Source organism: Chenopodium album, chromosome 25, assembly GCF_948465745.1.
Source record: "Chenopodium album chromosome 25, dcCheAlbu1.1, whole genome shotgun sequence".
NCBI classification, from domain to species: Eukaryota; Viridiplantae; Streptophyta; class Magnoliopsida; order Caryophyllales; family Amaranthaceae; genus Chenopodium; species Chenopodium album.
The window spans coordinates 14241888-14259575 of NC_137858.1; the positions used below are offsets into that span (position 1 = coordinate 14241888).

At 32.9% G+C, this 17688-nt stretch overlaps 1 protein-coding gene and 2 pseudogenes across 1 annotated transcript; 1 reads left to right on the top strand and 2 right to left on the bottom strand.

Annotated features, from left to right (window-relative positions):
- Window positions 1-587: 587 nt before the first annotated feature.
- On the top strand, window positions 588-1919 carry LOC145613746 (putative serine/threonine-protein kinase WNK11). Its single transcript, XM_081668811.1, has one exon. It carries the CDS (start codon window positions 588-590, stop codon window positions 1917-1919), a length of 1332 nt encoding a protein of 443 aa, XP_081524937.1.
- Window positions 1920-3724: 1805 nt separating this feature from the next.
- On the bottom strand, window positions 3725-4432 carry LOC145613747 (serine/threonine-protein kinase WNK8 pseudogene; annotated as a pseudogene).
- An 11208-nt stretch (window positions 4433-15640) lies between these two features.
- On the bottom strand, window positions 15641-16267 carry LOC145613748 (putative serine/threonine-protein kinase WNK4 pseudogene; annotated as a pseudogene).
- Window positions 16268-17688: the final 1421 nt, after the last annotated feature.

Consider the following 17688-nt stretch of genomic DNA (forward strand, 5'->3'; position numbering starts at 1 on the left):
AACTCGATTACTTTTGGACTAGCTAAAGTATTAATTTGATTAATTTGTCACTCATCTATTACTAAAGTTTGGTGTACAGTTCATGTCTTATAGTGATAGCCGTAGAAATCCATGGGAATGTACCATGTTATTATTGGCTTATTGCTACTAAATTTGTGTAGATATTTCACACTGTATAAACTTATAAAGTTGAGAAATGGTTACTTTTTACAGTACTATATTAATTTTCTTAAGTACTTAATAAAAAAGGCAAATTAAAGAAATCTATATTATTTTTTAAAAATAAAAAAAATAAAAAAAAAATCAAGAAAACCCATTTTATGTTTCTTGATCTTAACTGCCGACTTAACTAATTTCCCTATATTCCCGGGTTACATGTTACTAACTCCCACAACTCTTTAGTTATAAATATTTCATCAATCCATTTTTTATCACTTTGTTTCTTCTTCAAAATTATCCCTTCATTTGTGTCCAAATATAATTATTCCTTCATTTTTATCCATAAAATTATCAAAAATAATCTCTCCTTTGTTCTGTGTACTGCTCTGTTGTTCGTTTCTAATTATTACTCGGTTACTCCATTAATAATGGCGGCTTCGAGTTCACAAGCCAACGATTACACGATTATGGAGACAGACCCGACAAGGCGATTCGCAAGGTACGGAATTTTCATCGGAGCAGGCTCGTCGAAAAAAGTTTACAGGGGGTTTGATAGGCGTTATGGTACTGAAATTGCTTGGAGTAAGATAGAAGTACTACTAGGAAAAGAAGAGTCTAGGGAAAATATTGAGGAATTATGTGCAGAAGCTAGATTACTGAAGTCGTTAGACCATGAAAACATTACGAAATGCTACCATTATTGGATTGATGATAAACAGAAAGTCGTCAACATGATTACTGAGTATTGTTCTTCTGGAAATCTGACAGACTACAGCAGAGAACATTTGAATAATCTTGTAGGAAATACGGCGTTCAAGAATTGGTGTAGACAGATTTTAAGCGCGTTACATTATCTTCATACTCATAATCCGCCTATTACACACCGTGATGTTAAGGGTACTAATGTATTTGTAAAAGGCAACACGAGCATGGTTAAACTAGGAGACTTGGGAATGGCAAAGATTTTTGAATCAGGGAGTACACCACCGTATAGCACTGATATATTTTCATTTGGGAGTAGTTTATTGAAGATGGTGAATAAAGAAGTACAGATCACCGAGCTCGGCAGCTACAACGATCTGCTTAATATCGGTTTCAAGCCTGCTGGGTTACTCGGTGTGACTGACCCTCAGCTGAAGCAGTTGATTGATATGTGTGTTGTCGGTGTTGACTTTGCACCTGGTGGACCGACAGCATTGGACCTTCTGAATGACCCATTACTTGTAGTCGATGTTGCTGACACATCGACTGCAAGTACTAGTGCTGGTAATCTGTCTCTGAAAGAATCTGTGCAAGATCAGGTGGCTGGACTACTACTGCAGCCTACAGAAGTACTGAGGGAATTTGACAGTGGATATAAGAAATTCAGGTTACAGGGGAAAATGTCAGAGGAAGTATCGATATCTATTACTTTGAGGATTATTATTGATGGCCTTGATATGATTAGAACGATTAATTTTGATTTCTTACTCGGAGTTGATACAATTCCTGATATCATGGAGAACATTCAAGGAGAAATTGACTCGTCTGCTGAAGTAATCGCGCTGGTTTCTGAGAATATGGAACAACTCATCACAGAATCCGAGCATGAATTTCATGAGAAATCAAATGATGCTCCTCCTAATGATGGTCAAGGTCAGGCTAGCACTTCCTCGAACAGAAGCCAACACAACCAAGATGCAGAGTGTGGAAGGTCTGAGACTAATCGAAGAGGAGGCAACTGGAAATTCCCATTATGGTCTTGGTGCCGCAAATTCTAAGATCAATTTAACTCTATCTTTATTAGTTTAGTATAAAAATAGACTATTCGATGATACTCTTTTATGTTAGTGTACTTAATGTGACTTAGAGACACTTTGATTCTTAGTTAAGTATGTATGTTTTCTTGAGTTTAGGTAGTCTGCCTAGATTTTATTTTCGTTATGTCAATTAACTGTTAGTTGTAATTGTTTGATTTGGAAAAAGAAACATTATATTAGTAAGATTGTTGTTGAGTACTACAAAATTCGATTTTAATTCTTCATAAGCATCTTATATGTATGTAACACAAAAGCTTTCCTCTACGGTTTTCTTATGTTATATAATAATTGTAGTTTAAGCACATGATTAAATCCAAATCATTAGAGTTACCCTAAATAACGACTTAATGTAAATAGCAGGATATGAATAAGCAAATTATTTAATGAATTGATCAAGAAACAAGATGTGATCATATATCATATAATCTTTATTTATCTACAATTTGTAATTTTGTGGATAAATGACAATTGTATTAGCACTCTGTTAAGTACTTTTTTTTTGGATTTTTTTTTTTTTTTTTTTTTTTTTTTTTTTTTTTTTTTTTTTTTGTGAAAAGCTATCTTATTAAGTATAAGATGCTGTAATTGAATACCTTCTACCGGAATGACACATTTGACTTTCCTTATGTTGATATATTGTTCCGTTGAACTGTTGAAGGTGTTTAGTTTGGAAAAAGGAACATTACATTAGTAAGATTGTTGTTGATAACTACATAAATGGATTTTAATTCTTCATATGACACAAAGCTTTCCTCTACAGTTTTCGTATGTTATATAACAATTGGAGTATAAGCACATGATTAGAGTTACCCTGAATAACGACTTAACACAAAGTGCAGGACAAGTCAAATTTAAATAAGCAAACTATTTAAAGAAGCGATAAAGAACAAGATGTGACCAGAGATATGCTAATTTATGCTAATCAAGTAATAACTAAGACTAGTATAACATTGAGTCAGTCATACAATTGACATTTCTAAGTTGTAAATATGTAAACTTGCTTATAGCTTACAACAGATTTCGGCTTTGAACAAGACTCTCACCCAAAACCGCATCCTACCATCACTGATGCAGCTGTTGCTATCAAGATATATAAGGTCTTGTTCGGCACCTTTTCTCGTCAATCATTGTACTGCTTGTCTCTCGTGCTTCCACGACCAAGGAAGCACGGGATATTTTAGCCCATGCCTTTGCTCGTCAATCTTGTTATTATGAGTTGGTTAATTTATTAGGGGGGTGGGATTGAATCCAAAAAGAAATATAACAGAATTAGTATAATACTAATATTGGCATTTATTTTATTGAAAAATTGCAAGTTTGATTACACATCCTAGTACAATGCAATAGTGAACAGAATTAGACGAATAGTGACATTATACTGTCAATTAAGAATTTGACTCGAAACTATAAACGCCTCATATGCATTTATCTATACTCTAATTGACTAAAACTGAATAAAAAATTATAAGAATTGACTAATAAAAAGTAATAGAGTAGCAAATCACACGGTAGTAACGTGGTATGGAGCACTTTCAGAATAAGCAAGAACAAACCCTGTGTACAAAGCGTACAAGACTCAGAAATCTTGCTGTTAGAATGCTTCGAAAAGTCGGTGCAAGAAACGGGTCATTCAAGAGCTCAATTGCTGAGGGTCTTTCAGATGCAGGAGCCAGACACTTACTAATGAACTGGAAAGCATCATCACCTTTCACTTTGCATAGTTCTGGGGGCTCAACACCGGCCTCAACCAACGCTAAAAACCCGCTTCATGTACTGCAGTCGCTGTAAGGAGGTTCGCCAGTGAACATCTCTAGTACGCTCATTCCGAAAGAGTATATGTCAGCCAACTGATTATAACCATTTCCTTCATGAATTTCTGGTGCCATGTAACGCGGTGTGCCATATTTCTGACAACATGTCCCCTGTTCAAGACTCAGCGCGAAACCAAAATCTGCAAGTTTAACACAGCCTGTCTTTCCATTGATAAAAATGTTTTCGGCCTTAATGTCACGGTAAACAATCGGTGGAGTTTGACTGTGTAGATAAGCTATCGCATTCAGAATCTGTTTACACCAATTCTTGATTGCAGTATTACCTTCAAGATTATGATGATGATTTCTGAGATACTGCATCAAATTTCCTGAAGGAAAATACTCAGTAATCATGTGAATGGTTTTCGCTTCTTCATCAACCCAAGAATCATAGCATTTAACTATATTTTCATGATCTAATAACTTCATTAGACCACCTTCTGCCAATAAAAGCTCAAGAATTTCCAGGTTATTGAACATATCCTCTGTTAATTCTGTTTTACACCAAGCAATTTCCATACCAAGTACCCTATCGAAGCCCTTGTAAGCTGTTTTTGTAATACCTTTTCCTATGATTTCGGTGTACCTTACGTATCGCCCACTCGAAGATGTCTCGAAATCGATGTGATCATTGTTGTTACCTCCCTGTGAACTTGAAGCCATGACTGATGAACTAAACAAGGATGATTGTTATTCAAGTGAGTAAAGTTAGAGTTAGTTTTTTATTGAAGAAAGTATGATGGAATGTGACAATAAAAATGAGAAGTATGGTTTTATATCTATTTATAACAATTGGGATGAAGTCGGTAATCAAGAAACGAAAATACCATTTCACCTGGACTATAATTCTTTCATTTATTAATTGAAGAACATTAGTTAGCTATAAGATTGTCATAAAAGTTAGTATTGTAAATTGTTCTGTCTTCTTTTTAAGCATTTTACTCGTAATAAAATAATGCGATTTCTTCTATTCACTTTTCTTAAACAAATTCATAATCTCATTAATAAAATTAAATCTTTCTTTGGCATATTAAAAGATTTTTATTTTTATTTTTATTTTTATTTTTATTTTTTTTTATTTTTTATTTTTAAGATAGAGATCAAGAAAGGCCATTCTATGTTTCTTGATCTTGATAACCAACTTAACTACCTACCATAACGACCAATGAAGTTATAAGTAACGACCAAACAGAAATCATTATCCCAATAATCCTAGACCTATAAATAGCAATATACCAATACCTTTATAAACCATTTCCAAATATTCTGATTTTTTACATCAAAAATCATCATCCCCTCATCACAGAAATCAACCAGAGTAATCCCAATTTTTTCCTTAGTTTCTTTCTATTGTGACAGACCCACTGCTTAAGGATTTCATTAACAGGTGTCTGGATTCTTCTCCAAGAAGTAGATCCGACCGTGACCCGTTTCTTGCACCGACTGTTGCTAGAACATTAGCAGCAGGAAGTTGCAGTAATCCGACTGTGCCTATTACATTGACAGCAGCAAGTTTGAGCAGTCCGAATCAGAAAGTTTCCGATGGATTCGCGAAGTCAGGTGCCAAGATTACTACAGCCGGTTGCTGACGTGACTGCAGAGGACAGGAAATCGAAGTTACTGGTGAAGGAATTGAGCAATGGTAATAAGAAATTTACGTTCCAGGGGAAAATGCAGGACAATGATTCGATATCCATGACCTTGTCGATTAATGTTACAGATGATCCTAAAATTCAGAACAAGGATTTTCAGTTGTCAATCAAAACTGATGCAGTTTCTTCAATAGTAGGGGATCTTGCTACAGAATTTGGATTGTCAGACGAAGATACAACACAGGTTGCTAAGATTTTGGAAGAGATGATAGCTGAATTTAATACTGATGAAAAGAACAAATCATTCTCTGAGGATTGTGGTTTAGCTCCTTGGTTTAAATTTGTCGAGAAAAGTTCTGCTGATACTCAAAGTACACATAAGACATCGCGTGAGGAAGGTGAAGAAGGTCCGTCACAGCCCAAGGTCAGAAGACGTTACAATGAAGACGCGAAGAACAGCAGCAGTAATAGTGAGGAAGAGGAGATGACGAAAAAAGATTCAAGCTCTGAGGAAGAACAGTTTCGTATGAGTATGAGTGATGATAATAAATGACCTTCCAATGCCATTCCATTTATCGAGTCAGAAAGATCAGGCAAGTATGTTGAGACGCGAAAGAGCAACAATTAGTGTTCTGCCATTCCATTGTTGTTACAAACTCTATCTATGTTTTTGTTTCTTTAGCACAAAATTAGATTTTTCCTTAGCATTTTTGTGTGTCAGAGTACAAATTTAGTAATTAATTTTAGCGTGTGTATTAGTATGGTTATTCAATTGTAGTGGGTAATTTACCTGGACTATTATAATTCTTTCTTTTGTTAATTGATGAACATTAGTGAGCTATAAAATTGTCATAAAAGTTAGTACTATTTAGATTTAATTTGTTCGAACTGTCTTCTTTAAAAGATCATGTTAGTGTGACAATTAAAATTAGTCGTGTCATGTCATCTTGAAATGTAGACAATTCAAGTAGACTGCCTTTTTTTTTTTTTTTTTGGAAACCAATTTCACTGCTCTTTTGAACTTAATTCTATGTATCTTTTTATTAAAATACTTGCAGATAGAGTTGCAGTGGCATAAAAAGACTTCTTTAAAAAAAGCTTTTTAACTCGATTTTCCCCATTGTTAATTAAACGAGTAAGTACGAGTAATTAATAAAGACGAGTAACACAGTTTAATTATAAATTCTAATTTTGATATCATGGGAATGTACCACGTTACTATTGCTACTAAATTTGTGTAGTTTCATTAAACATTCGAATATTACTCCACCATCCCTAAAAGAATGACCCTTTTGGGTATTTTTCATAGGTATTAACAAACTTAAGTGGGAGTGCAAAGTGTATGGAAAAGCTAATAAAACTACATTATCAAGACAAATTTACATTGGATTTGTAAAAAAGTAGAGATAGATTTACCCGTAATAAATGTATATGGAAAAGACAAAATTTACATGGAAAAACTTATTTTGCACAAATATTAATGGAGGGTTTTTTTTTTTTTTTTTTTTTTTTGATGCAAAGATGAACATTTTTGGGACTAAAATTAGATCAAAAGGATCGTTTTTTTAGGACAGAGGGAGTTTATATTGTTATAAAGTTGAGAGCTAGTTTTCCTTCAAAAAAAAAAAAAAAAAGAAAAAAAAAAGTTCAGAGCTAGTTTTACTGTATTAAATTTTCAAAGAATTTATCAATAAAAGTTAAATTATCCTTTAATATAACGGAAAATTAAAGAAACCTATTTTATTCCTGTAAAAAAAAAAAAAAAAAAAAAAAAAAAAAAAAAAAAAAAAAATCTATTTTATTAAAATTAAAAAATTAAAAAACCTTTTTTTTTTTTTTAGGACAATAAACCCATTTTATGTTTCTTGATCTTGATAACCGACTTAACTGATTTCCCCTACAAAACTGACTACCCCTATAAATGTTTCATCAATCTTTTTCTATTACTTTGTTTCTTTTTCAAAATAATCCCTTCATTTTGAGGATAATGCCTCCATGAGAAACAGGCACTTTCCTCAACATTTTTCATCCATAAAATTTATCAAAAATATTCTTTCGCTTGTCTTGTGTACTGTTCTGTTTTTCTCATTACTACTTGATTATTGATGGTGGCTTCGAATTCACAAGCCAACAATGGTACAATTATAGAGACAGATCAGACAAGGCAAGGTACGAGTTATTCATGGGAGAAGGCCATTATGGTATTGAAAAGAAGCTGATCTATTGAAGTCGTTAGACCACGAAAACGTAACAATTATGTTTTCGTGGTCTAACGACTTCAATTGTTCAGCTTCTGCACATAATTCCTCAAGATCAGGCAAGGACTCTCTCAAACAGAAGCCAACACAACCAAGATGCAGAGCAACAGCAGACGCGGCATGGAATATCTGAGGATAATCGAAGAAGAGGCAACAGGAAGCTGTCATTATGCTCTTGGTGCGCCAAATTCTAAGATCAATTTAAATCTATCTTTAGTAGTTTAGTATAATAATAGACTGTTCCATGATACTCTTTTATGTTAGTGTAGAAAATGTGACTTAGAGACACTTTAAATCAAGGTTAAGTATATATGTTTGTTTGAGTTTAGGTAGTCTACCCAGATTTTACTTTCCTTATGTCGACTAATTGTTAGTTGAAAGTGTTTGATTTGGAAAAAGAAACATTATATTATAATAGTAAGATTCTTGTTGAGTAATACATAATTTAATTTTTAATTCTTTAAGCATCTTTTATGTAACAAAAGCTTTCTTCGTTTACGACTTTCTTATCTCTGTATAATAATTGTAATATAAGCACATGATTAAATCCAAATAATTAGAACAAAATGTGATCGTAGATCATATAATCTTTATGTTAGAATTTGTTGCGAGTGACAATTTGAAGCAAGCAAATCCCAGGCCCCAGGGCTTTAGGGAGGTCCTAGTCAATTTTTCGGTGTATTTGAGAGTTAGTTCATCAATGAGAAAGATTAGAGAGTGAGCAAAGGTTAAGGTTCTTGTTAATGTGGTATTACTGGTATCCCAAACCCCCTGTGTTTTTAGGGCTGCATAAGTTGTCCCAAGAAATCCAAGAGATTTTCATTTTTTTTCTCCCAAAAATAGTTAGAGCAAATCGAGTCTAATTTTGAGGTAATGGTATTAGGGAAGTGTATAGCTTGCATGAAATATCTCGGAATAGCTTGAAGCGTGGTTGCGTGGGTTGTATAAGAATATGTTTTCTAGCCTTAGTGAGGAACCTTGCTTTCCAGGAGCTCAGCCTATTATTCATTTTATCCATAATGAAATTTAATTTAGATTTAGTAGGTTGTATTCAGGATGTTTCGAAAAAGATAGGCGTTTCAGCCTAGGGTATTCTAAAAAATTAGGCGTTTCAACCTAGGGTATTCTAAAAAACTAGGCGTTTCCTGGGTTTCGAATTTTTTTTAAAAAAATTATCGCGACGTACCGATTTCATACTGTTCGACGAGCCTTCTATGAGCGTCTAAGGTGGTGTTTCTTGTACTTCATCATTGTCCATAAGATCTAACAAAATTGATTTTGCAAAATTTAAAAAATTCGTTTGATTTTGAAACTCACGATGGTTGGGGTGGTTGTTCGATGGGCGTTGGTGGCCGTTGATCACTAGAGAGAACGGTTTAAAATTTTGTGTACAGTAAAAGTGTGAATTGAGGTAAAATTATTGTTTTTATAATCGTTATTATGAGGATAAATACATAATTTTATTTTATTTTGTGGGCGTTAGTTAGATATTTGAGGGCGATATTTAACAACCCCTATTCTGGGTACAAGGTTTTTTTTATTTGTTTAGTATTATTTTTTTATTAAAACTTAAATTCATAATAAAATATATCATTAAAATCATACGTGGCATACTTTACACAAGAGACCTAATACAATTACGATTGGGATTCTACATAACATACGGATTGCCTTCAATTTAACATAAAACTGCTCATTAAAAAAATCTATAGCTTGCCACAATTCCACAAAGCAGCAATTTAGCGTACAATACTACAATGGCAGAACGAAGCAGCTGCACGACGATAACCTCCGACGACAAATTGCCGGATTTACCACCGGAATTATGGTTGGAGATCATAGCCGGGTTGCCGGCGAAAACTCTAATGAAATTCAGGTGTGTTTGTAAAACATGGTGTTCTTTAATCGACTCCTCTGATTTCATTCATATGCATCGCAAAATATACAACAATCGTAATAAATATTTGTTAGTCTCGGATTGGGAAGAATCCACCATTCATAGTATTGACACATTCAGTAAAATTGATGTATTGTTCAAAGAACCTTAGAATTGCAGGATAATAGGTAGATGTTATGGATTGGTTTTGATTCGTTGTTATGTTCCTAGGATAAAGGATTATATTATTTTGCATAATCCTTGTATTCGAAAATCCTTGGTGATTTCCCCTAGTCTTTTTACTACCATGGGATATAGTTCCCCATCTTATTGCTTTGGTTTCGCTCCGTCTAGTAATGATTATAAGTTGTTTGCCTTCAAATACGTTGAAAAACCCGAGTTTTTGATTATGGTTTATTCATTAAATGATCATATTTGGAGGGTTAAAGATGGCTCGGATGCTCTCTTTCGAAAGTTTTTGAGTTACGCTTGGAGGACAGATAAGGAGATATACTTTAAGGGTGCTATTTATTGGATAGGATTTGACGAGGACAAAATTGGATCAACTCCTCTTACGTCTGACTTACAGACTCGTCTTATATCATTTGATTTTGATTCCGAGGAATTCGATTTTGTAGATTTGCCTGAAGCTGCACTACAAAATAGCTATAAAAACAAATTTGTCTTAGGTGAGTCAATTGCAGTTTTCGGTATGTCATCTGAGCGTGTCTACATATGGGTTTTGGTGAATGACGGTGTAGAGAAATCGTGGCGGATATGGTACACTGGAGATTCAAATTTTCAAGCTTTTTATTTTCTTGAATATAAATTTTCGTATACAATGATTTTCAATGTTGAGAAAAATACATTTTTCGTCCAGTCTGGTGATGGATTGTATTCTTAGGATTATATTAGTCATAAGATGCAACGTTTGTATCGTTACAACGAAGGGTATAAATGTTTTTTTGAGACATATGTGGAGAGCTTAGTATTTCACAAACGAAACCAAGGAAAGATTTTGACATCCTTCCCGCATTGGTGATTAATTTATACTTCGTATGAGATACGTTTATTTCAGTCGATTTATAGGCATATAGATTTCACTTATTTCAGACATTTTAATTCTTCAGATAGTTTACAGTTTTACACATAATTTTTGCTAGATACTCTGTCTCAGTTTTCCACCTTTTTCTGTTTTATCATGTGTAAATTGTTTTGTTTAGTACGAAATACAATAATGCTGTTACTTTGTTACTTTGCACCAGGTAGAGATAATAATAATTCATGGATTCTGTTATTTAAAAGCTTTTACATTTAGTTGTTTTTGTATCTTTGTTTTGATTAGCCACGGCTTACAGTGTTATCTTAGCGCAATCAAGTTATAAAATACAGTCCTTGATGTTCTCTTTATAGTTTATATTAGATGTTCTTCATGTTAGACGATCCTAACAAGATCACACGTGAATATTTTATCAATTATACATTAACAATGCTAAATTAAAGTTAACTTTCTTCAACATATTTCTCGTGTGCGACACTTGTTAATAATAAAGGAATTTATAAGATATTTATCAAAAGTATTTATACAAAATATTGGAAACTTATTAAAAATAAAATTATAAACCAACAATTTTATCCAAATTTATTGAAAATATTTCTCTAAGTTAAATATTTATATCCTTATAAATTATTCAATTATATCAACTTTTTTTAAGTTTTAAAAATCTACCCAAATAAATCATACATGTTAGACTAAATAATTAGTACGAGTTGTTACCTTGTAACATTTGATGAAAAGTTTGAATGGCAATTGTTGATGTCTCATGCCCTAGCAAACCATACGGCTTGAGTTTTGATGTATAGACTAAGGGTCTGTTCTCATTGACTGAACTCAGCTGAACTGATCTGAACTGAACTTATTAATTAGTGATTTTTAACTACAGATTAGTGATTATTTATTATTTATTGGTTATCTATTATTATTATTATTATTATTTATTATTATTATTTATTGAACTTATTATTTATAAATTATTATTATTGTTATTATTATTATTATTATTATTATTATTATTATAATTATTATTATTTATTGATTATTATTATTTATTGATTATTATTATTATTATTATTATTATTATTATTATTTATTGATTATTATTATTATTATTTATTGATTATTATTACTATTTATTGATTATTATTATTATTATTGATTGATTATTATTATTATTATTTATTGATTATTATTATTATTTATTGATTATTATTATTATTATTATTATTATTATTATTATTATTATTATTATTATTGTCGTTGTAATAAGAGCTTAAAAGAATGAAATTTGGCTTTATATCATTAGCAATATCATTAGACATAAACTAAACTAAACTGAATTTCAACGTATGAGAACAAGCCCTAAGGCTTTGTTCTTTTCATCTTAAAAAAATAATATTATGTAAAAATAATTTCAATTCAGTAAAAGCAAGTTCAGTTCTGTAAAAATAAGTTCAGTTCAATAAAATTCAGTTTATTATAGAAGAATTATAATATAAAATCAGTAAAAATAATTTCAGTTCAGCAAAAATAATTTATGTTCAGTAAAATTAATTTAAGTTCAGTAAAAAATAGTTTAAGTTCAGCAAAAATAATTTCATTCAGCAAAATTAATGTGAAGAGAATGGGGCTTTATTGTACACCTTCATATATTTAACAATAAATGAAATATTTTTTAAGTAACTCGTTAAATTATATCATGAATACATTTATTTTGAAGTAATCTTTAACATGTATATTTTGATATAAAATAATAAATTATAATTCAAAGTTATAATTTTTGAAATAAAGTCAAAATTTAATTTATAAGATATATATTTGTATTTTATCAAAAATAAATAAAACTATCCCTAAAAAAGGATATCAAAAAAAAACTTTGAACCAATAATTATCTTATAAATCTATCGGTTTCGAAAAAGTAATGTTAAAATCTATCCAAATTGAAAATAAATTTCTTAACTAACCTATTCAATCCTAATAAAAATCATTCAACTTTTTATTTTACAAAAAAAAAAGTCAAATAAATAATACGCGTCATAATCCTATATATAAAGTGAAAGGGGGCTTTGGGTGGTAAATTTCGCTTTCTCAAAATACCCCTCTCAACTTTTGTCTTTTTTTTAAAAAAAAAGCTACAATTCTTTAAAAAATAATAATAATAATAAAAATAAAACAAAAAACATCTAAACAAACAAAATTACCACCTAAAAAAAATTACCATCCGAAAAAGAAAAAAAAAATTAAAAAATCGAGCCTGATATATTCACACGCACGAAATTTCGTGTGTTGCTTAGCTTGAGATAGTTAATTGAAATCTTTTTGGTGCGACACTTGACAGAAATATAGAATTCTAATAAGTGTTGCTATTTGTTTTTATAGATTTTTTTTTTCTGGTGTTTCACTCGCTTCACTCTTTGGGCCTCAATTGTTGTTGCGAGGGAATTGAACACAAATCCTTCCTACTAACTGTAGTCCCAATCACCACTACACCAACATATTGGTAAAATTTTGAAATTAGATAGGTTTTTAGGCTGGATGTCAAAAGAGATAAGGTTTTGATATGATATGATTTTTCTATCTCTAAAACTTAACTTACTCCGTAGCATGTAAATTCATCATACCTTAACATATTTGCAATATATAACATTAACGGGAGTCATAAAGAACACTAATTACTACGAAAATTAATACAACTTTTATCTACTTTAATTTGTGTGGCTGAACGAGCTGAATAGTCATAGCCCTCATGGGTTCGATCGAGCTTGACGATATCAACCGTTTCGAAAGAGATCGAGCAGAGCAATACACAATCCACGACCAGATCATAAACAGCCTTAACAAGAGTTTTGATACATCATGGTCGGGGAGTTCCGAAGAGTGTTTTGATGATCTCGACAAGGAGGCAATCAAGGCTGAGGCTCTAAAGATTTGTAAAGAATTAGAAGATCAAAAAGATCAACGACAACATTCCCCGATAACATTACGAAATCGAATGTGTAACATTACAAAGACCCTGTACAAATTTTTCTTAAAATGTTTTATTAGCTAGCTTTTTATTTCATTCTTCTTGTTTACAAGATGATATGAACAATAAAAGAAAATCTAGTCACTTGCTTATTAATCAATAATTTTTATTAATTTTTTTTTTTTGGTGTTTAGAGAGCCACAAGGGGTGGGGGTGAGAATCGATCCCAAGATCTCCTGGAAGCGGGAGGGAAGCTCTAACCACTTGAGCTATCTCTCACTCTCAATAATTTTTATTAATGAAATACAACATCAAGAACTCCAGCTTTAATTTTGGTGTCCGTGTCAATTTTTTTTTTTTTTTTATTTTAGCACTAGCCCTATTTTTTTTTGTTCATTATGGAGTATTTTAATGGTGATTTTTGGAATGACAATTTTTTTATTAGGTATCTATTTACAGGGTTTTTTTTTGTTTGTCAGATAATACCCAATGGCCAGATTTCAACCATTGACCTAATTTGTTCAACATTGATTGACCCACCACCACCTCTTTAATTACCCGAAAACCACCCACTCATAGCCCAAACCAATTCTTAAAAAATTTGGGATTATATATATATATTTGCCCAAAGCTTATCCTTATTTTCCAACAAAGTAAGTTACGGCTAAATGGAAATAGAAATTGTTTCCAAAAAAAAAAAAATGGAAATAGAATCAGGGGTGGATCTATTCACGTGCATGGTGAGTCACGTGACTCACCAGCAAAAAAAATATTTTTTTTTATAAAAAAATATTTTTTTTTATAAAAAAATATCAAAGAGATCGCCTATTATATAGAGGCGGTCTCTTTTCTGTACCACCTGACAGGGGCGGATCTATTCATGTGCATGGTTAGTCAAGCAAAAAAATTATTTTTTTTTATAAAAAAAATATCAAAGAGACCGCCTATTATATAGAGGCGGTCTCTTTTCTTTACCACCTGAGTTAGCATTGTGTCAGAGTTTTATTTAGATATCAAAGAGACTTGTTATTTAGATAGCTGGTCTCTTTTCTGCTTACACTGAAATCTTTGCTGCGTTGGCTCTCGTTTTTTCATTAAAGAGACCTATTATATTAAATAACAGGTCTCTTCAGTTATTCATTATTATTTTTTTTGGGTACTCGTATAATTTTTTAATAATTCTTGTTTCTATTTATACTATAATTATGCAACCAATTTTAATATTTTCCCACAAAGCTTATCAATTAAGTAAAAAATCATAAACAAATTTTGCATTATTATAGAATAGTCAAATTCGATCAAGAATATGAGAATTTCCATTATTATCTAATATGAACTGAGAGGCCAATTTATCGGTTACATTAGCAAAGACAAAATAAGTTGAAAAATAAAACTAGTCCACTATGATTAACAAATAACAAGTAAAATGCACCTTATTTCGAGCAATTATACTAATTGAGACTCAAAATATATAAAATCCCTAGAATTATACTCAAAATTATCACTCTAAAACATACATGAATGACGAACATTGTAGAAAAGTCTTTTAATACCAAAGAATTGTATTGACCTTATACTTCCATCTGTTGTAACATAATGATGAATTGATGATGACAGCATCCCAATATTCTCAAACCATTAAAGAATCAACTAGTCATCAGTCGATGTCTCGTGTGTCCTAAATGGCGAAACAGTCTCAGACGTTCCCCTATGTGACCCAAAGGCCTCACCCCTATGCTCAATTTCACTTTCTCCTTCCAGAGGTGGTGTAGAAGGCGGAACATTGTGTGTCGTGTTGTCAAACTCTTCCTTGTCCGGTTCTGTACGTAGTAATCTAGCCACCTGATCACGCACGGACTCTCTCAGACTCTGAATACTTGCAATACTACCTGCTTTTGATGTTTCAGGAACATCGTCTGCAAGAAAAGGGTCATTCAGAAGGTCAATTGCTGCAGGCCTCTCTGATTTTGGGCGCAGACACTTATCAATGAACTGCCTGATCTCGAAGTCTTCCACATTGTTTAACGCGGCAGGCATTTTACCCTTCTTAATCATTCGATAAATCTGATTCTTGTTGTAGCATTCGCTATACAACTTTTTCTTAGTCACTATCTGTACTAGAGTCATCCCAAACGAGAATATATATCAATCTTCTCATTATAATCTGCTTCAAAAACATCCGGTGCCATAGTTTCTGGTGTACCAACAGGAGCTAGCCTTCTGTCTGGCACAAATTTACACGCGATACCAAAATCTCCTAGCTTAACCGAGCCCATGTTACCATCAATAAAGATGTTCGAAATCTTCACATCACGATGAATTATCGGTACACTACGACTGTGAAGATAATGCAACGCACTTAGAATCTGTCTAGACCAATTCTTGATCGCGGTGTTGCCTACAAGATTATGTTTGTTGGTGTACTTTCTCAAATCCTCGGAAGTAAAAAGCTCTGTAATCATGTGAAGAATTCCAGCGAAAGGATCAATCCAATAATCATAGCATTTTAGTATATTCTCATGGTCTAACGACTGCAACAGAGAAGCTTCATTGAACTTATTCAGAACTATTTTACGGTATAATTCATATGTCAGCTCTGTCCTAGACCAAGCAATTTCCTTACCATCAACCTTATCAAACCCCTTAAAAACTTTTTTCGTGGCACCTTCTCCTATCATTTCGTCGTACCTTACATACCGCCTTCTCGGACACTCCTCTGCAACTATGTCTTGTGAACTCGAAGCAGCCATTACTAATTATTTAAACAAACAAATGATTTGGGATTGAAGAGATGAATTAGGCTGTTTTTTATTTTGATGATTTAATAATCAAGGGATGATTTTGTAGAAAAAAACAGAGGATTCTTGGCTTAAGCTATTGATGCTTGCGGCAGATGATTAGTTACTTCAATTACTTAAGTTGGTTAATGCTTATCAAGATCAAGAAACACAAAATGCCATTTCTTGATTATTTCAAATGCTTTTTTTTTTTTTTGGTTGTAAAAAAAGTGACTAGTTCATACGTAATTGACCAGTTGCCCGTGATCTGATAATGTACAAAAATTTCTCATGTTTGGCCTTAATTATATACAACATATGAATGATATCTTAAACCGACCTTATAAATGTTGTAATAAATGGGCTAGATTATTTTCTAGAGCATGTATAAGAATTCTATTTTAGGTTTATTGGATTCAATTGAACCCCCTAAATAATTAGGAAAAATTGCCCGGAATAGTCTCTCCTTTGGGGCGTCGGCCCAAAATAATCCGACCTTTGGATTATTTTTTAATAATCCAACCTTTATATCCAATCCGCTTAAAATGGTCCCAGGTGACCAGTAACCGGTTGAAGAGGTAATTTTTTTTATTAAATTTAATATACACGTATCATAACTTGATTCGTCCAAAATAATAATAAAAAAAGTAAAAGCAAATACAAAAATAAAAAATTAAAAATTAAAAAAAAAAAAAAAACCAACCACCTAAGCCACACCACAACCACCACCATCTCCACCACCACCCAAACCCAAACCTAGAATTACCACCCCACCCAGACCGGGAACTTTCGCTCCACCCAGACCCGAATCCACCGCTGCCTAGAAACCGACTGATATACCAACCCAACCCCAAAACCTTTTCGAAAATCGAAACCCACCACACCAGATAAATTGAGGTCGCGGCCTGAATTGATGTCGGTGAGGATGGCGCGGCGTAAAAGGGGCAGGGAACGGAGGCGAGGCCGTAAGACGGGGAACGGGGAGGAGGCTGGATCGTGATAGGATCAGGGGACGGAAAAGGGATAGGGTAAGTGGAGGGGCCGGGAAAGGGACAGGGGAAGTGGTGGTTGGGGTTGGGATTGGGATTGGGACGTGGAAGGGATTCAGAGGGAAGGGGTTGGGCACGGCGTCGTTGCCGGCGTTGGCACCGTCACTGCGATTGGGGACTTGGGTGGTCAGATCTGCGGGTCTGGGGAGTCAGGCAGCGAAGGTGGCTTGGGCAGCCGCCAGCTGGTGGGGGTGGTTTTTATATAATTAATTTTAAAAAAAAATTTTAAAAAATTTTGTTTTTATTTTATTTTTGTTTTTGGGACCAATCTCAGGCCGCCACGTGTCAAATAACTTGTTATTACAAGTTACATGACCAGTTGGGACCATTATGAGCGGATTGGGT

Excerpts from the sequence above, each read along its gene's own strand:
- LOC145613746 (XM_081668811.1), top strand. The coding sequence starts at position 588 with ATGGCGGCTTCGAGTTCACAAGCCAACGATTACACGATTATGGAGACA.